Raw genomic sequence first — 21,101 nt, forward strand, 5'->3', positions numbered from 1 at the left:
GGTCACAACCCCCTTCCCCACCATGTCCTGCAGGCAGGCGGCCCTGGAGGTCACTGCCCGCTACTGCGGCCGGGAACTGGACCAGTATGGCCAGTGTGTTGCGGCCAAGCCTGAGTCCTGGCAGCGGGACTGTCACCACTTCAAGATGAGCATCGCGCGGTGCACATCTTCCCAGTGAGTTCGGGACAGTGCGGGGTGGGGGTGGGGGGGCAGTGCGGGGGGGACAGGCAGCTCGGTGGAAGCCTGGACACCAGAGGTGCCCTCCCGGCAGCCCCATCATCCGTCAGATCCGCCAGGCCTGCGCCGAGCCCTTCGAGGCCTTCGAGGAGTGTCTGCGGCAGAACGAGGCGTCTGCGGGCAAGTGTGCAGAGCAAGTGCGCCGCTTCCTGCAGTGTGCCGAGCAGGTGCCGCCACAGCGCCCTCCTGCAGCCATTCAGGTAGAGACCAGGGTCACCCACAACCCCACCTGCCCGCGTGGACGGGTACACAGTCTCGGCTTTAGTCCTGCCACCTGCTCAAGTCCCCAGATACCTGCCTGGGTACAGAGGCTAGAGAGCGCCTAAGAACTGAGAACTAGTAACAGCACTCCTTTACATGAAGCTCAGCAGTGGCTTCCTGTCCTCACTGAGCAAAACTCCAGGTCCAGGCTGTCTCTCTTGTCCTCCCAGGAGACCGATCAGCTCCCTTTGTCACCTCGCCTGCCTTCCCCGGGCCCCTCATCAGTCCCAGCAGGGGCTGAGCATGGGGTGATGGTCCCACTGTTTTTATTGTCTCCAGCACAGACACAGGTGCAGTGTATCTAAGGCATTGAAATGTCATGGATGGCGCAGTTTAAAATAAATGTCCAAAAAGACCCCTTGGGGCCATATTGGCAAAAAAGTTGAGAGCCCAGGTTTGGCTGTTTATAGCAAGCACAGTGAGCTCTAGAGGCAAACATCACGTATTTACCAGCCCCAGTGACACCCCGTCTCCTCTTGAGCCTCCATTTTCTTCTCACCCCTTTCAGCCAGTTTGTCCTCTAATGGTCCCAGAGTGCCCCTGAGGAAGTGTGAGCATGTTCTGCTTGACCTGAAAACTCTTCCACAGGCCAGGTCTCAGCTCCTGTGGTCCCCTCTCCCCTTCTGGCCTCAAGCCCTGCGGCCCAGCCCCAGGGATGTGTCTCCTGCGGTTAGACTGCCCCTCCTATCCCTGCTTAGATGTCACCTCAGCAAACTTCCCCAAGGGCCTATGTCCCCGAGCCCCCTCACCATGGCTCAGTGTCACTGCCCTCCCATGTGCTTCAGAGGAGCTCTATCCCTGGCCCAGCAGTCATGATTTGTGAGGCAGGGACAAGGGAGAGCCTCAGGCCCCAAGAGCCACTGACAGGCAGGGCCTCCATTCTTCTCAGGAAACATTTGGCAACGACCGCCTGTTGTTCCCTCATCACGTTGGTGACGTTTCTTTCAAGGTGTTTGGCGTCTGAGAGTAAAGACCCCACCTTCCCACCTTAGAGCCAGTTGTCCTTCCCACTCTGTCCCTATCTCTTGTCTGTTCATGTGGCCGATGCGTGAAGTATCCCTGAGCCCCACACACCTTTTTGTGTAACTTACTTTCTTCTTGGACATTGTCAGTTGACATACTTTTGTTCATGTGTTGTCTGTCAGAGTTGTGCCTGCCACATCCGTTGCTGGTGCCTGATCCCTGTAGTGGTGGCAGACACAACAGCAGAGCTGCCTTCCCTGCCCCCGTGAAGTGAAGTGACACTTCACTGCATCTCGTGTTCATGTGGCAGGTGGCTGAGGTGGTCACCTGACACCCTGTCCCTCCAGACCATGCACTCTGCAGGGACAGCCTCTGCTGTGTCTCCTCAGCCTCCCCTCGGGGTCCCAGGGCTGGCCACAGAGCGGGAGCTACTAGACATTGACATGTTTTTTCACAGACACAGCCACTTCCTGCCTCCTGAGGACACTTTGGACCTTAGGAAAACGACAGGAGTGATTGGCCACTTGGTGCCCCCAGCCCTGGAGAGTGGCCAGGTGTTGTCCTGAGGACCCTGGACGTCGGGACTCAAAACTAAATAAAGACTCTGTACACTGGGCTCTGAGTCATGCCTTTAGCCCCTGCGGGCCCTGGACAGCTGGCTGGGCAGAAACCCATCCTCTGTGCCCAGTGTCACCGAGTGTGCAAGGAAGGGCCTGCCCCTCCCCTTGTTAACTCTGCCAGCGGCCATCTCCTGTCTCCTGCACCGACATGTGACAGGCCTTTCCTCTCACCACACCAGCACTTGCCCATTTTTTAAGTGTCTTGAAGCTTAGGGTCATACATTTTCCTCCCGAGTTCAGAGCAGTCAAGCAATAGACTGGGAAACGGGGGCCCAGTCCCGATGGGGACTTCTGGGAGACTGCACAGGATATCCCTCAGCCCCCGTGTGTCACCAAGGGCTGTTTTTGTGGGCCCAACTGTCTAGCACTCAGCCTGCTCTGTGGGGTCGAGCGGCCCCTGCCCTGAGCAGAGGGGGTCAGATGACAGCGCTCAGCACACAGAAGAGCACGAATGGACCTGCGCAGCCATGGCTGCCACAGCTTCTTCCCGGCCTTGCTCGAGTGACAACTTCCATGGGCACAGCTGATGATCACAGGTTCCCCCAACAGGGGCAGGTCTATGGGAAGGGTCCCAGCATTCCCGGGGCTGCACCCCTCTCCCAACTCCTCAGGTTTGAAACCTGAGGCCTACACTCTGGCTTAGAAAGTAAGCCAGGGTTTCCTGGGGACCATCTTTGAGGCAATGGCAGCTATCAGATGTGTGGGAGCGAGGTGGAAGTCCAAGTGGTCAGGGCGGACACTGCTGGTCAGTCCTGTGGTCCCTTAAAGGCTGTGAGGTCCTGCTGGTTTCTGTCCCCAGCTCGTTTCCTTGGGCTGTGGACTGAGCCCTCCGGTTTCTGTGCTTCTAGCCAACCCCATTTGCCTGAGTGGCTTCTGAAGTACGATAACACTGGGGCAAGACCCCCCATCAGAGCATCCAGTTGGCTGGACTGGCTCCGTGTGAGTGGCTTCGGGTTCAGGGAGCAGAATGGACACCCCGAGCCTGTGCCATACACTGTGGGTCAAGGCAAGTCCTGAGGCCATCGGGGTGGAGGGTCTGTGTTGGTAAATTGTGTGTTTTCAAGAGTTGTTCACATGATCCGAATTTTCAGATTGCCACAAGTTTGTTCAGAATGTCGTGATTGTCTTTCTAGGGTCTATGGAATCTAATGACAGTCCCTTTTTTGTTCCTGACACTGATTATGTATACCCTCCTCCTCTTCATCAGCCTTGACTGACAGGCAGGGTTTTATCAAGTTCATGGACCTTTGCACAGGATCTGCTTGGGTTTTGGTGATAACTATTTTGTGCATTTGCTTTTAACTTAGTTCTCGTCTGTATTACCTACTTTCTTTGGGTCTAATTTCCTGTTTTCTGCAATTTTGACATGAATGTTTAGCTCACTAATTTTCTGCATACACATGGATTTCCCAGAGTGTGGCTTGCTATTTGCTTTTTTCATGGATTCCCTGAATATTTAGAGGTTGAAAATTACATTTCTTAATTTATGAACATGGGGATTTTTCTAGTTATCTTGCCTAATTGCAGTTGGGTTGGGAATATGTTTTACATGGTTTCAATCTCTTGCAAAATGTTGAGTCTTGATGACTGGGCATATGGTCAGTTTTGTTAATGTGTCATTTGTGCTCAAATCATAATCCTTGGTTCCCCAGAATAGACTTAGACGCGAGGGTTTGGGAGAGGACCCAGACCCCAGTGGGCACTGAGACAGGGACAGAAAGCAGCATGCACGTTGTCAAGCAGCTGTCACCACGGGCAACAGTGTGGTTCCCTGAGCACAGTGGAGTCGACCTGCTTCCCACTCGGGGGAGGCTGTTTATACACTAACCCCATCAGTCATCAGATGTCAGTGTCATGAAAGACAAGAACAGGGAACGCTGTAAATTGGGAAAGCATGTCTGCAAGAAAAATATCAATAACCTTAACCTAGCAGTTCGCTGTCTAGAAATTCATCATAAGAAAAACACTTGTAAAATCAGCAAAGATTGAGCTACAAGTGTTTCATCACATTGTGGCTTATAATTGTGGGAAAGGAAGTGATGTAGTGGAAGTCGATAAATGTTGGTGCACCTGTGTGGTGGAATACAATGCAGTCATTACAACGAAAAGATATTAACAGCATATTAATAAGTAATACAATACACCTATTCTCAATTTCATTTAGATTCTTTTTTTTTTAATGTGCAAGAACAGCCAAAACATTTTTGACAGAGAAGAATGAAGGGACATCTGTCACTCTGATATCAGGACATGGTGTGGAGCGCCACCCCTAGAATAAGGTGGTATCAGCATAGACCAGAAAACAAGTTGATGGAATGAAAGAGAATCGCTATCGGGATGGGGGGGGGCACCCATTTATACATGTAAATTTAACTTACAATAGAAGAGGCATTTTAAATCAGTGGAAAAGGAACTAACTGTCCAATAATGGTGTTGGAAAACAAATATTTTTGAAAAAGAATGTTCCAGATAGATTGAAGAGCTAAATATAGAACAATTCATATATTGAAAGAAAACAGGAATTGTTTATTTCATTAAGGCAAGAAAATCTAACATAAAAAATGTGTAAGAAAAAGGTGAGTAAACTTGTTTACATCAAAATTTTAAAATTTTGCATAGCAAACAAGCTTACAAGTTTACAAGAGAGGGGACTGACTAGGAAAAAACATGTACTATGTATAAGAGACAAAAGAATAAATCCAGAATGTGTAGAGCAATCCTACAAATCAAAAAGGAACAAAGGATTCAATAGAAAAATGGGACAGTCTAGTCCATAATAATCCTGTTTCCTGTTATCAGTGTTAACATCCCATGTGCATCATTCACTCTGTTAGAGGGGGACACTTCCCCGACCCACAGTCCGGGCTGGCTGTGACACTTCAGCCAATAGAAGGTAAGCAGTTTGAGATGCCATATCCAAACACATGTCTTCAGTGTCAGGCATGGCTTGGCTGGGCCTTCTGTGTTTCTTGTCTACTGTGTATAGCGGCAGCCTGTCTTGGATGGGGACGCCCTTGCAGGCTGGTCCGGAGAAGGTAACTGAGCAGAGCTCTCTGTGAAGTGATAAAGAGTGAGATGCTGTAAGACGCTGAGACAATGCGGTCACTGTTACAGCAGCGAAGCCTCTGTGATACACAGGACGTTCACAAGAGGGAAGCAGAAGGACGCCACCTGCCTGCCATCAGAGAAATGTAGGTACCAGTGAGGGTTTGGGCCCTTCAGATTGGCAGAAACTAAAAACGCTGATGAAGTCTCACGTTGGCAGGGGAAGGTGGAAATGGGGACCTGAAACATTTGTTCAGAGGGTTACGGAGACCCTCTTGGGAAGAAAGTTGATGACACAATCCTAGCTATTTGTGCTGGGTGCATTGGGAACAGAGAGGACACAGGTTCTTACACTCTGTTGTTTGAAGGCTTTCTGCAACAATTTATGCGTTGTACTTTAAAAATTAGTGATAAACTTAGTTTTAGGTAATTTAAGGTTCTCTGTCTTAAGGGTATTTTTGGCTTTCATTTTATTTCTAATTATTTTGAATCATGTTTGCTTCACATGTTCTTTGAAAACCTTTACTTTTTTGGTTTATATGTTAGTCTTGGGTTGATTGATATTTTAATATTTGTCCTTTTGTTGCTGTCGCCTAGATAGTTGCACCTTTCTTTTAAATTTATACCTGTACTTCGCTTAGTGACTAATTTATTCCTGAAAACCCTGCTGCTAAGTGACAAGCCCACATATGAAAAAATATTTCCATTAATTTTAATGGGAAAAGTTAAGATTTATCCGAACCCGACACCTGAGCAGTTTCATAGATACAAAAAAAAAAATCAAAAGGAAACACATCCATGGACCTAATAACAATTTTAATGTAAGTAAATATAGTTTGTTCGTAAGGTTCGTGGGGCAGGTTTGTTACGCTGCTAGGAGAGGAAGGCAGGACTTGACTGGTTGTGGGTGGTGGAGGGTGCAGTCCTCATTTTGCACCATTTTTACGCCTGTTGTCACAATTCGTGGCTGGAGACATTAAGTGCATCCTTTGTGACTCCTGTGGGACAGCATGGTTTCCTCTGGACAGTGTTCCATGCAACTTTTCCCTTTGTTGACTGTGTTGTATCTTTTTACTGTCATAAACCATAATGGGGAGTCGTCCTAGTAAATTGCTGGATCTGGGGTGCTGTTGGGAACCCCTGACACTGTCTTCGTCTCAGGACACTGTATATGTCCTGTCCTGGCGAGAAGTTAGCTGTGGATCTAGACATCAGCTCATGTTCTCAGTGCTGGCACCATGATCGGCATAGGGGAGGAAGGCAAATACCTGTCCACAAGTGATGACGAAAGACGATACACAGGAGGAGACCTGAGGTGGTTAAATAACCAGAGACTTGCCTGGTCGTCACAACTCCTGACCCAGGGCTGCCTGAAGGATTACTCAGACCCGAAATAGAGCAAGAAGCTGTGTCCAGGAAGAAAGGTTAGAATGTTCCATCAGAGGGAGGTGGGCAGCCCTGGAGCATCTGCCTTGTGTGCTCTGAGTCACATCAGTACCTCAGGGCAGGTTGGCACGGCCTACAGGCCTGGTCAAGGATTCCAGGGAGTGAAGGGGAATTAAGGGGCCACGGGTGGTAGGACAGGAAGAGGCTGGCGATCCCTGCTTAGCTTGGGGTGAGAAGGAGCAGGCGTTCTGTATGCAGTGACTGGGAGGAGGTTCTACCTTAAGTGCAAACACTGCAGTGGGATCAGGGCCCCTGGCAGGGAGGAAGTTGGGTCTTGGGCCAAAAGGCTCACAGAAGTACCCCTTTCTTTTCAAGGTCTCTGGCCAAGTCTGACCTGGGGGGGGCAGTATCAGATGAACACAGATCCCTAGAGCTTGTCCTTAAAGGGAGCCCAGCCAGCCTTATTATGTGGTATCTGAATGCAATGCCTGTAAACATTTTACTTCTGCTCGCAAAACCATATACATATATAATTTTAACCTAACCCAGACTTGCTCTCAGGGGCCCTAATTCCACCCCAACCCCTCCTTGACCTGAACCAGGGATGGGAGTCACACCCTGGGCAAGACCACTAAAGAGTCCTTTTTCTGGCTGTTTCCATACGGAGTGGGCTGGCAAGGTTTCACCATGCTGCGCAGAACACATATTTTAAAACTTATGAACCGTTTATTTATTGGATTTTCTGTTAAATGTTCTAGGATCGCGGTTGATGATGGGTAGCTGAAACCTCAGAAAATGAAACCCAGATAAGGGGGGATGACTGTGTGCCTATCTGTGCTACTTGGGTAGATAGGATGCTCTCAGGGTCTCCCTGGGGACAACAGCCGCTGCTTGGTGCTCTGACCTCAATGGCCTATCCTAGCACGCCCACTTCTCTGAGCCTCCTGACCCCTCCATCCACATTTGCCATGGCAGCTGTATTCACGTGTGGGCCACCGCTCTATAAGCCTGCGTGAGCATCAGTGCCATGTCCCTCTCCTTGGCACAAATCAGCAGACTTAGCCTCATGTTCTGTGTCACTCGATGCAGCAAGAAGAATCCAGTCCCAGTGTCTGTCCCCAGCGCCCACTGGACACATTGGCTACATCCTGCAGTTGGTGGACACTTTCGTCTCCCTTGGCAGGCCCAGGACCCTCCTGGCATGTGGCCAGCAGGCTCCGAGCACTAGCATGGCCGGTAGAGCTGCCCATGGTCAAACACAGGCAGGGCTTGGCAGACGTGCTCTCCAGTAAGTGAGATGGAGCTCTTTTCTAGATGAGACCGTGTAACTTATATGGAGGGAGATAGCATGAGTAGTCAGAGGTGTCAGGCCCCTGAGGTCCCTGTGCAGGGTGACACCAAAACATAAGGGGCCAAATGACAGAGTTGTGGATGGTGGTTGCACCCGTGCAGGGCTGGAGCCGTGCCTTAAGAGGGAGGCAGAATTGTAAGGTGGCCCCCGGCCCCCACCCCTGCTGCCCACGCCCTGTGCAGTCCCCTCTGTGTGGGTGCTTCCTGTAGCTGTGGAAGTGCTATGGGTGTGGCAGGCAGACCCACGCCCTCCCAGAGTGCAGTTACTCACCCTCATCACTCACCCTTGTTTTAGCACTGTCCACCTTTTCTGCCATCTGAACAGACCAAGAGATACAAAGGTGGAAGTCAGCAGCCCTTGAAGGCACTAATTTCTGCAGTGTCCCCAGAGGCACAGAATTGGTCTTAGGTTATTACTGTGGCTGTAGGAGGACTCCAGTGGGCCATTCCTACCATAGACCTCATTCCTCTGGTTGGTGGGATGGACTCTGGCCCCTGATCCTTTCCTGTCACGAATCCCAGGCTTCAGTGATGAGGCTGAGAGAGGTCCCCGTGCCCACAAACGTGTGTGAAGCAGGCCGCTCCACTCCTCTCTTTGGGTGTTTATCAGGCCAGATGCTCAAGGTCCTAAGCCTGTTTGCTCCTCTGTACATTAAAGCCAATTGCACAGGCATGATAAGCGTTACAGCAAGAGCTTCCCCCGCTGCCTGGAATGCGGCCGGATAGCCATCAGGATTGTCCTCTTCTGAAAAGTGGGAAGAGGTCTAGAATATGCATTACTATTTATCAGTATCTTAGTAACTCATTGTTCTACTTTTAATTACTCCTCATTTTTTTAAAAAGATTTTATTAGGGAATTGGGGGAAGGAAACAGGGTTGGGGAATCGGGAACAGACAAGTCGCTGCCCTTTTGTTCTTCAGTCTAGTTGCGGAGGACGTCGCTTCACTGGTCCATATTGGTATTATCATTGTGTTCTTCCCGGGTGAGGCAGTCGCTTGCCGGCCATTGGACGGCCACTTACAGCAGCTCACGAAAGCACATGCCAGCTGCTGGCCAGCCCCACTGCAGCCCACACCGTGGCCGGCGACTCACGGCAGCCCAGCTCCAGGTCGAGCTGTTGTTCACCATCTTAGCTGTAGAGGGTGCAGCGTCACTGGCCCACATGTGGGATCTGAGCCGGACTCCTGCTGCTCAGAACTGGTGTTCCAAGCCAACTCCTAACCAACGCGCCACTCGGCCGGCCCTAATTACTCCTCATTTATTTCCAAAATGTGTCCTTTCCTAATTGCACAGAATCTATGGACAGGAACTTGGGACTAGGTCATTTGCTGAATGAATAATCTTACATGACACACTGGATCGTCTAAGGCCCAGAGGATCAAATGACTTGATCCTTATTTTCAAATAATTGAACTGCAAAATTTATCATTTACTTCCTAACATATAACCTGCATCCGTGGTCTAGCATTTAATTTGGAAAAGATTTTTAAACATCCATGAGACTAGAAAATGTGGGCTGGGAGAAGAGCTAGGAGGCATGTGGACGGCTAGAGTGTTTCTGCAGGGTCGTTGCTGAGGACCCTGGAGCCCCTCATCCCTCAGGACTCTGCTGGGGCCTGAGGATCTGCATTTCAGCCAAGCTCCCAGGTGAGGCCGCCCACCGAGCCCACCTTGACAATTACTGATGTGGATGGAGTATTCCAGCAACATTTAATTAAAGCCAGAAAAATATTCATAAAGTTCGACCCAAGAGAAATGAAGCTGAGCAGCCCCGACCCCAACACCTGCTTCGGGGCTCTCCAGCTGAGCCTCAGATACAGCCACAGCCCTACCTGGTCAGACGGAGCCAGCCCCCAGCACCAGGGAGCATGCGTTTCTAACACTGTGCCTACAAGAATCCAGAAGAAAGAGGCAGCAGACTTTCTGGGGGCAGAAAAGTGGGGAATGAGTGGGGGTGGGCATACTTTTTACTGACTCTGTTCAGCCCTTTGAACTTTTCCTCCCAATTGTTAAAAACAAGACAATAGGCCTAAAATGGAGTAAGTCATGCTAAACCCCATGATACCAGACTAAAAATTCATGACTTAATTCCAGAAATGGAATCTCAAACCCTTCAACCAGGAATGCCCTGATCAGCATACAGCAACCTGCCTAATGGACCCCTGCTGTCCCGTGAAGAAGAGATCTTGCCCTAACCAGTCTGCTTTTTTACCTTGTGCAACTTGCTCGTCCTGCTCCCTCCACCTGTAAAGGCCTCATTTCACCCAGCTCCTGGGAGCTCTGCTGATTCACTAGACTTTTGCTCACACTCTTAAATGTTTAATATGCCTATTTTCCTTTTAACACTACATATTTTACTTAGCTCACCAAAAAAAAAAAAAGGTACATCCCTATTATTGATTAGGAAAAACAAGCTGTATGGGAAATGGGCATAAAAGGAGAAACCCTAAGGAGCACACACGTGTGGGTCCCCAATTGGCTGGGTAGAGCTTTGACGGCCTGAGACAGCCCTGGAGACACCTCTGTTTACTGAGCCAGGCTAACCCTGGGGGTCCCAGAGGTCCCTCCTGGAAACCAGAAGTTTCCACCCCTCCAACTGACCCCCGCTAATTTGCAAGTGTCAAGTAAATAGCCACTACTTAAGGGGAAAGAGAGACAGGCCCTTGGCTGCTGCTAGAAGGGGAGACTGTCTACATCCAATGACCTAAAGGCTGATGAGGACCAGGTGTCCAAAAGGGGCACAGAGGACATATTTAGAGAGAAGGGAGGCGCTGTGAACTGGCTATGATGGGATTTGTTAGCATCTCCGGGGGAGGGATCAGAGGAATTAGCAGAGCCCCCTGGGCCTGGAGCTGGGAGAGCCTGGCAGAAGGTTCCGTCTGCTAGAGGAATTTCAGAAAAGACAGCTGGCCATCATTCTCCTGAACAAAGTGGGGGCTGTTTCTGCTGCTGGTAACTGCCAACCTACTTATTTACCCAATAAATGTTTACTGAGCATATCACTGTGTCACATCTTATGTCAGGAAACTCACTTTGGTTAAATACAGAGAAGACTTCCAACTAGAGACTAGAGTCACCACAAGGAGACGCAAAGCCTGCCGGGAAGGTGGCAGGAACGCAAAAGATGGCATCTCCACCTTCCCCACTGCATGGACCCTCTTCCCTGTGACTTTCCTGCTGCCTCCGATCCCCAGCAGCGTCTGTGCCTGCCTGGCAGAGGGCAGCTGTGCACAGCATCATGTGGCTAGCCAGAGGCAGGACAGGTGGGCACAGAGCCCCTTGCTGCCCACTGAAGGTTGGGCACAATGCCCAAAGAGACAGGACACACTAGGAGGCCATCACAGAGGCTGTTTTGAATTCTCCCTGAGCGGTGTGGATCCTGCTGGGCAGGTGCTGGCCTTGGCAGCCTGCCACACTCACCCTTAGGAGGACCCTGAGACAGAGGGCCATTTTCTTCCCATTTCTTTTTGTACTCACTGTTCAGAATCTGTGTCTCGGAGGCGTGAGCTCCTGGAAGGGACCTGAGGGTTGCTAGGCGAGGAGCTGCCATTTTAACTTCTAGGGCAGCAGGGACCCGAAAGCCATGAGGCCCACTTAGGGTGAGATGGTGTGGCCACCAGGGGCTGCAGTGAACTGGACAGACAGGCCCTGTGCAAAAGCTCCTGAATTCAACTGTTCCTCTAACTGTGAGGAAAATGACACACGGCCACATGCTGAGTTGGGACACTGGCTGCCAGGAAAACTAAGGTTTAGGGACAGGAAACTGGTGCCCAGGACAGGCCCCCACTCCCTTCTCCCCAGAATCCGGTCTCCTTCGTGTCTGTGCCTGGGGGCACAGGGCTATAGTCAGTGGGGGTGACTTGGACTCCAGATGGGCCTGCCCACAGCTGCTGACCAGCCCTGGGTTGTGTCATTTCCTTCCTTGGCCACCTACCCCTTTGGAGAGAGCGGCCTCCTCCAGAGCACAGGGCAGTCCTGTTCCTTGCCCTGAGCCAGCCTCTGAGCTGACTTGTGGGCAGCCCGACTCCGGCCACGGCCACGCTGTCCCAGCAAGTGCTCTGCTGTGGAGCCCCACTTCCTCTGCCTGCCTCCCCCATGGCTGTAACCTTTATTTACTTGGGTCTTTTCCTCCTTAGGATGGCATCCCACTAAGAAGTCCCCAGGAGCCTGTCAGCCTCCACTCCTCAGATCTCCCTAAGAAATAACAACTAGAAGCGCTAAAAAACACGACTACTTTTCTAGTCATGTGTGAAGGTCCCAGGGATGCAGTGAAAACCCCATCTTGCCTTAGGCAGCCTGGAGCTATCCTCTTGCAGGAGGGTCAGCCAGCCCAACTTAGGGGGGTGGGGCACAAAGCTTTAGTCTTAGCCCGAGTAGCAGGAACTGGGCTGTGGCCCCATTACCAGTCACAGGGACACCTTTGGGTCCTGGGGCAAGTGTTTATGATGGCAGCTGACTCTCAGGTGACTAACCCCATCATCACGGAGTTCCTGCTTGCAACAACTCCCAAAGCAGTGTATGCAAAGGTGACTAGGGTCTTAAAAATCCGGTCTGAAGAATATCACTGGAGAGGAGGAAACAAGGACACTTACCTGTTTATTCAAGAAAAAAGAAACAGAAGCAGAAAAAAACAGAGACACAAATGAGATGGGTTACCTGCAGGACAGGGTGGGGACAGAACGGGGAAGGCAGAGGGAGCGAGGGGACATTCTCTGAAATATCTTTTTGTTTTGACGTGATTTTTGGAACCATTTTAATGTTTATGTTTTAAAAATAAATAAAAATCTCACAAGGATAGGGAAAACCCTAAGTTGGAATATACACAGAAATAAGCAAATAAAAGAATGTTCTGTGATGTCTGTCTTACTGATAGTAAAAAGTGGCCCCTCACTATGTGTCTACACTTTCCTATGGTTTCATATAACCTCTGCAAAATCTCTGAGTAGCAGGGACTTTTCTACCCCAGTTTTAGGAGAGGATGTCGTGCCTAGTGAGGCTAAAGAAGGTGGCCAGGACCAGCTGAGATTTTGTGTCTAATGGGTATTGGATCTCAGTTCTGAGATCCTGTCACTAATCAACTCTGTGCCAGGCACAGAGTGTGAGCTAGGGACCTGGGGTTCCAGGATAAACTCCGATCTCAGTGCTAAACACGTAAAGCCAGGAAGCTGAAACTAAGGATGGGATGAGCCCCAAGTCACTCACAAAGGTCCACAGGCAGCAGAAACTTGAGGGAGTCTGAGCACTCCTGTGGGCTGGCTTCCTGCAGGACATGGGGTCCGAACAGAATCTTGTAGGTGGGATTCAGTTGTGGAAAATGGTGAAGGAATTTGAGGCAGCAGAACCCACTGGGAGCAGGTGTGGGAAGGAGCCTGGTGTGTGGAAACCAAGGCCACCACCAGCCTTTGTAGGAGATTGGGCCACACCGAGGGCACCCGTGTAGCTTGGAGACTCACGAGCTCAAAGTCGGGGTGACTGTGCTGGGTGCGCTTGGTGAACCCCCAGCCCTACACGTTGGCCCAAGGTTGATACTTGATATTTGCCAGTCCGTCCCCAATCACGGGCTCAAAGATTACTCGGACAGGCAGACACTATTCAGGTTCTACACACAGAAACCGTTTCTGTGTGAAGGGGAAATGGAGGGCAGTGGCCCCTTTCGTTGCTGTCCCTTCCATCTCCACTCTCAGCGGACGTTTAGGAAGACAGCCCTGTGCATGGAGCCATAACCAGCCCCTTCCCCGCCCCCCCCCCAGCATCTCTAACCCCCTTGCCAGCTGCCCCCAGGTGTGAGGACAGGTGCTGGGGAGAGCACCTCCTTCCTGTCTGTCCCCTCCGCAGCTGGAATAGTGAGAGAAAAGAAGAGAGGAAGGAGGCTGGGCCTGGCTGGACAGCAAGGCAGAAGCATGAAAAAAACCCCAGAGTATCCTAAGTTTTCATCAGGACCCATGTTCAGATAAAGCCGAAAAATCCTTGAACCAGGACAAAGGCCACACTGGCTCTCAAGGTGCTGGCACCCCCTTTTGAGATGCAGAAATCAGAAATCGTCCTTCTTCTCCCACAGGATAAAGCCACCATCTGGCCCCTTCTGGTCTTTTCATCTCCTATATGTCACTGGCCCATAGTTCTGGGCTCACACCCAGTGGGAGCACTTCCTCTTTGCTCCCCAGCCACTCTGCAGGACTGGCCACAGGCCACCTCCTTTGGGAGCTCCAGTACCCTCCACCAAGTGTCAAGTGTCTCTTCTGTCAGGTGGTTTTCACATCCTGTCACAGTGTCACAGTCTTTCATCTGGGCTTCAGAGCTCCTCAAGGGCAGGCCCCGAGTTTCGCTGTTCTTTACCCTGGAACAAGATACAGTTCTTGACCGTTCGGGTTTAATATGAGGTGAATGGATGTTTTCCCTTAAAATAACATTTCTTACACTTTTTAACCACAACCCTCCATAAGAAATATTTTTTACATATAGTCCAGTTGACACAGACTTGCTCACACACATACATCACAGAAAAAGATGTGACAAGAAATAATACTTACTATGGTGGAGGCACCCTGAAATTTTCTCTTGCTTTTCTTTTTTCTAAGTGTTTGTTGGGACTGGCAGGTGGGAAGCTGGGGTCCCAAAGCGCAAAGAGACGCTGTCCTTGCCTCTTTCCAGCTGGATCGGATCAAGACAAAGCTGCGTGGAGGGAGGGCCCCCAGCTCCGCCGTCAGCCCAAAGTCGTGGCCCGCAGCTCCGGGCAGCAACAGCCGGGCCTGCACTCTGCAGTCCTGTCTGGCCCCTCCTGTCCTTCCTTCCGCAGCCACCCCACCTCACAAAGCATTCCTCACCCACCTGTGGCTGGGCGGTGTTGTGCACAAACCTCTCTTATCACGCTGGACAGTCATGCAGGTCTTTCTTGTGAGCTGACTGCCTGGCTGAGCTCCTGGAGGGAACCTGCCCTGGGGAGGCTGGGACGCGTTTGCTGTGCAGCTGCACTGGGGTCTGCAGGCACCCGTCTGTCCCCATCGCCTGGCAGAGGGCTGCAGCCGAGAGAGGCAGGCCAGGGAACCTGCCTTGGAGCCAGGTGGCCAGAGGTGCCCGGGCAAAGAGCGCTGACCGATTCAACAGTGAATGTACAAAACTCAGTCATCTCTTCTGTTTGTATAGAAACCTCACAATCAAGAAATTGAGATGACAAACCTGGGCTTCAGGGTGAACTTGGGCCTTTGGAAGTGGCTCTTACGACTGGAATTGCTGGGGAGCCAATAAGAATGGCAGGTGACAACCAACCCAGGGCCCAAATGTGACCTGCGTCTTTCCCTGTGAGGTCACCAACCCTGGGACCTTCAGAGGGCCTTCCCTCTGGCTGTGCCTCCCACTGAGCACATGGTGTCACACCATGCGGAAAGGCCATCACCCCAGCCTCCAACTCCCATCCAACAGATGAATGTTCCAAGTGGAAACTTTGCAACTGTCAGAAACAACACAGATCAGGAAACACGAATCACTACATTACACTGGGAACGTAACTCACAGTAGCCACATCATCTTTCACAAAGAGACAACAAACATCGGGAATTGCATTTGGTAAAAGGCCCGTCACCTCAGGAAGGAACCAGGTGAGAACATTCCAGAATGTTCAGGAACATTACAGCTGGTTTCTGCTGGCATCTGGGCCCCACTCACTTTGTGTCTGTCATTTCAACCTTACTGACTGCCTTCCAGGAGGAGGGCGTTGTGCTGTCTGCGAAGGGTGGGGGTGGGGGGGATTTAATTTTTAAAGTGAATTTGAGCAATTTTACAGATTAAAAAATAAACTGGAAACTAATAACTGTTCCTTTGAACTGTTTACCTAGCTCTGCTCTGTCACATACCCTCACTGTGACCTGTTAACATGCATTGTTCGTCACACACAAAAGAGAACCACCGCTTCCATTCAAGTGAGCTGGCTCCATGGGTGGAGGGCAGAGGGCTTGAGCTGACACTAGTTTGGCTGCCCACTAGCCTGGTGGCCCTGGCAACAACTGACTGCTTCTGAGCCATGCTTCTTCTCATCTGTGGCGTTAGGATAACTGTGCTGCTTCCCAGGCTGCTGCCAGGAGGAAACGAGGGGACATGCCTGGGAGCAGCTGACATTCGTGAGGAGGTAGGCACTTTCTGAGGTGACCACACGAGTCCACTGGCTCCAGGGCACAGATGGAAGGTGGTGGTGACAAGCCAGGTGGGGTGAAATCAGCAGGAAATAAAGTTGGTGGACAGAGGAGGGCCCCACCGTGGACTGTGACCTGTAGGCAACGGTGGCGGGGGTGCTTCATGAAAGTGATGGTTTTGCTGGGGAGTGTGGCCCCTGTGAGGCAGGTTGGCAGTGGGGTGAAGCTGGGGGCTGGGGGGTAGCTGAATGGTCAGTGGGTGAGTGCTGGACTTAGGAGGCCAGGGATGAGGGAAGGGGCCACAGGGAGATCAGACTGAGGTCCCCCACTGTGTCCTTCTCTCTGTTCCCCTCTGCATAGCAGCTTGTGTCCTTCTACCACCTAATCAGTGCATAAAGGGGCTCAGCAAATGCTTCAGAGGACAGGTGCTGCCAGCAGGCGGTCTGTCTGTGGCTGACCTGGTCTGGCTGGCTTTGTGGGGTCCTGAGCCCACTCTTCCTTTAGAATGTGAGTGAGAACAGCTGCTGCTGGTTTGACCTCACAGGAAGCTAGAGCCAGGCAGGAGCACCTGACACCAAGTGCAGCCAAGCCCAGGGTGAGAACAGGAGGTGACACCTCTGGGCCTGCTGAGGCCACCTGCTTTCTCTACTCCAGGCCATGGAAATCGGGTCACCCTGCCCCCATACACCGCTGGGCAGCCCCTGGGCAAGCTTCTCCACTCAGTCACTTTGCTGTGGGTTGGGTTTGGTCTACACAGCCCCCATGATGTTACACACCTCCCTTGCTCCCTTTCTACTTCCTGTATTTGCCTAAGCATCCGATTGTGCCAGACCCAACTGTGGGGCAGAATCCATCCCGCTGAAGTCACTGGGATGGGGTGTGTGGGAAAGGAGCAGACCTAGTCTTGCAGAAAGAGGAAGGTGGGGACAATGGGGAGGGCATTCCCGATAGGAAAGGTGTGTGCTCCAGAGTGAGGATGAAGGCATAAAACCAGGAAAGGTGTGGAGGTGGGTGCTGAAAAGAGGCACTGATTTGGGAGCAATTTTAAAGGCTGTGGGGACTCACGCAGTGTAGACAGTGAAGGGTTCAAAGGACAGGAGGCTTGAAACTTCTGAATGTCTTAGAGACACAGCTCTAGTCGTTGACACAGAGGTCATGAGAAGGCCACTGGTCATGGGTGGGCGACAAGTTGAGAATCTTTGGTTTAAGGGTGTGAATTTGATGGAAGTTAGAGCTGTGGACCCCGAATCCCAGCCTGACATGGGGGGAGGGGCAGCCTGGGAGGAAGACTGAGTGGGGCTTGGAGGGGGGCTCAGTGCCAGCCGAGACAGCAACCTTAGGAAGAGGCCAGCCAGGGTTTTCTACTGCAGAGGCTGCCAGAAGGGCAGAGCAGAGCCAAGGGCGGGGTTTCGCAGGGGTGACTGGGAGGATGGGTGGAGAGGAAGGCAGGTAATGACATTATCTCAAGGTGTGTGGAGCACACAGAAATGATAATGGGGACAGGAGGAAGCTCGTGGATTTTGAAGGCAGAAGAGGAGACATGGTGAAGGAATCACTGACTCTGCCAAGGAGACAGGAGAAAATGAAGAGAAAGGGGCCAGACAGAGAGGTGCACTCCATACCCTCAGTCTTGTGCCAGGCCCTAAGGTCCTCGTTCTGCAACCAGGCCATCAGCCACCCTGGGCACCTTCTGGGACCCAGAACACCAGCATTATCCTCCTTTTTGCCCTGGGTCCCTGTTTCCTTTGTCTATCAAAGGCCCATCAGAACTAGTAGCTAAGGGTCATCTGAGGGCCATAAACTTTACCAATCCCCCCGCCCGACAGTCCATTTTTTAGGTGCCCCAGACATAAGCACAGATGGCAGTTAAAGGAATACGCAGGAGGGATGGCCCCAGCCAGGGCTGGGTTAGTCATCCAGGTCCTGGCAGCAAGCGCTTGGCCAGCCTCTGCTGGACACTAACTACAGACTGAAAGGTCTGAGTGGCAAAGTCTGTCTCTTCAGGGTCCGGTAGTCCACGCTGGCCCCACAGCAGCCACCATGCCAACAGGCCTGTGGTGGAAGCACTGTGGACAGCCAGGAAGCAACTGTGATGGTGACCTCACTGGAAAAGCAAACATCGGCCCCAGAGAAGAGGGTGCTGGCAGCTGGGCAGGCAGGCTGCTCTGGGGAGTGATGACTGTGTAAGGAAAGAGAACTCAACGAGCTGGGGAACAGTGAGAAGGGAGACACAGGCTTTGTGCAGGGATGACAAATACAAAGCGGAGGGTGGAAGGGGAGGCAAAGCCTTTCCTGCTGAGTGAGAGTGGAGAGAGGCTAAGAGGGAGGCTGGTGTTTGTAAGCAGCTGTGGGTGGGCTATGAGACCCCAACCAGGTCTCGTGGCATGGTCTCGTGGCTGAAGTGGGTCTGAATACCCCAGCCCTGTAACTGGCATTTTCTCTTCTGTTCTGGGTGGATGGGCATCTACACTAGAGCAATTTGGAGATGCTATGCAAAATGAAAACCTTCGCTGATCCCACGGCCCAGCTGCTCCTCTCACACTAGGACACACACACACACACACACACACACACACACACACATCATGGGCTGTTGTGCAGATGTTAAAAGAAAAGACTCAGGTTCTTGGGCCAGCCGAGTGGTGCGTTGATTAGGAGTGGGCTTGGGACTCCTAAGCCAATAAGAGCAGCAGGGTCCCGGTTCAGATCCTACATGAGGTCCAGTGATGTGTGCCCTCTACAGCTAGCTCGACCTGGAGCTGGGCTGCCCTGAGTGGCTGGCAATGGCGTAGGATGCATGCAGTGGGGCTGGCCGGCAGCGGGCATGAGCTTTCATGAGCCGCCATGAGTGGCCCTCCAATGGCCAGCAAGCGACTGCCTCAGTCGGGAAGAACGCAATGATAATACCAACATGGACCAGTGAAGCAACGTCCTCCGCAACTAGACTGAAGAACAAAAGGACAGCAACTTGTCTGTTCCCCTTCCCCGATTCCCCAGTGCTATTCCCCTCCCCCAATTCCCCAATAAAATCTTAAAAATATATATATAAAAGAATCAGGCTCTGTGTGCCGAGACACATAAAGGTTTCTGAGACAAGGTCAAGTGAAAAGAACAAGTCACATACCTGTGCGTGGCACAATTTTGTTTCTAAAACAAGAAAAAATGGTATCTATTATATTCTAGAAAAACAAATACCTTACATATTTGTGTGTGTGCATCACAGGAATTTTTTTAAGCAGCACTTTATTGAGGCGTGATTGACATTAAAAAAACTGCATGTTTAAATACAACTTGACGAGCTCACAAGAACTGTCAGTAGTAGTTGTTTTGGGGGTTATATTAGAAAGCCCGGGGATGGCCGAGTGGCGCATTGGGTAAGAGCTGGCTTGGGACGCCAGAGGGCACCGGTTCGGATCCCACATATGAGGGCCAGTGACACTGCCCTCTACAGCTAAGATGCTGAACAACAGCTCAACCTGGAGCTGGGCTGCCGTGAGTCACCGGCGACGGCGTAGGCTGCAGCCCCTGCTGCAGTGGGTTGCCATGGGCTACCGTGTGTAGCCAGCAGCCAGCGTGAGTGGCCCTGCAGCTGCTGTGAGCGGCCGTCCAGAAGCCAACAACTGATCTTCCTCACCCGGGAAGAGCGCAATGATGGTGCCAACTTGGGCCAGTGAAGCAACGTCCTCCACAACTAGACTGAAGAACAAAAGGACAGCAACTTGTCTGTTCCCCTTCCTCCAATTCCCCAATAAAAATATTTAATAATAATAATAATAATAAAATAAAATTAATTTTCTAAAAAAAAGTCGGGGTTCTAAGGAGGGGCACTTTTATCCTAATATGTGTCTGTATAGTGTAGTTTAACACAAGCACATACCATTTAGCTCGAGAGTTTCAGTGATCACATTTGGTGAACTGAATAGTCAGAACACAAGTTTGATCACTATGAATTCTTATGGGGACAAGGGGACAGAATACAATGAGATCGTCCTGGTAAGTGAAGTTCTGTCTCCCTCATGTGACCTGACAACTCCACCCTGTGAGTCACTATGGAGGCAACACCAGGTGGTGGGAAGGAGACTGGATGTGGGGTCATTCACTCATGCAACGCCTGCCGGGAGGGCCCCACTTCACTGCTGGACCCCCAGACCCTCTCACTTCCTTGTAAGATGGGGTAATGACACTCACTTTGCCCAATCACAGCTTTGTGAAGGTACCTGGAACCAGGAGCGGGAGAGCTCTATACACAAGTTTAAGGTTTTTATAAATCACTGTCAGAGGTGTTATCCAAGGTCAGTTAAAAAGTTCAATTTCCTGCAGGCAGTGGCTACGGAATAAATTAAGTGGGCAGTTCCCACATGGATATATTTTCGGGTAACAGTAAGTTGATCCCAGGAATAAAATCACTTTTGGAAAACAAAACTGGGAAGGATCTGTATATAGTGGACAAGATCACCAATTACAGAGGCATTTCCCCCTAAAAGACGATGAATGTAGTTTATAGAAAACCTGGGGACCCCCAAACCCAATTAGTGTCCCAAAGTAGTGGGCAGTGTTAAGCATTTTATGTATTTAATCCTCGTGACAAGACTGTTACCTCCACTTTAAAGGACTGTGAGGCATAAAGAGGTTCAGTCACTTTCCCAAGGTCACAGCAGATAAATCGTAGGTAGTCTTGAGCCTGTGCGCTGAATGACTCCTTCGCTGAAATGGTAGGAGTGCTGGCTCAGGAAAATAAGACTTAATATAGCAAAAGTGGTGGTTTCTCAACATCCGACTGAAAAAGAAAGTGTTAATGAAGTATTTAAACTTACTAGGTAACAAGAATCTTCCTGTAATTATGCCCCACATAACGATGTTTCGGTCAACCACAGACTGCATACACCACGGTAGTGTCAACGGATTATAATGGAGCTGGAGATGCATGTTGCCTGGTGACGTCATAGCACCACCCCCATGTTCACGTGTGTGTGTGTGTGTGTGTGTGTGTGTGTGTGTGAATGCTAGTGTACACAAAGCTGTCGTGCTGGCAGTTGTCTAAGAGTAGAGGGCATACGATGCAGAATACATGATAAACAATGTTAAAGGTTGATGTATTTACTATAATTTTAT

The 21,101-nt window shown here is 50.9% G+C and overlaps 1 protein-coding gene across 1 annotated transcript in view; it reads left to right on the plus strand.

The window, feature by feature from the left end:
• CHCHD5 (coiled-coil-helix-coiled-coil-helix domain containing 5) overlaps positions 1-2,077 on the plus strand; it is a 3,419-nt gene extending 1,342 nt beyond the window's left edge. Inside the window, exons 2-4 of the mRNA XM_019662899.1 lie at positions 34-174; positions 272-437; positions 1,919-2,077. Of these exons, the coding sequence (XP_019518444.1) occupies positions 34-174; positions 272-437; positions 1,919-1,942 (331 nt within the window). The 3' untranslated portion in view covers positions 1,943-2,077. The remainder of the gene's footprint in view (positions 1-33; positions 175-271; positions 438-1,918) is intronic.
• Positions 2,078-21,101: the final 19,024 nt, after the last annotated feature.

The sequence above is a fragment of the Hipposideros armiger genome, unplaced genomic scaffold, assembly GCF_001890085.2.
Source record: "Hipposideros armiger isolate ML-2016 unplaced genomic scaffold, ASM189008v1 scaffold_382, whole genome shotgun sequence".
Lineage (NCBI taxonomy): Eukaryota > Metazoa > Chordata > Mammalia > Chiroptera > Hipposideridae > Hipposideros > Hipposideros armiger.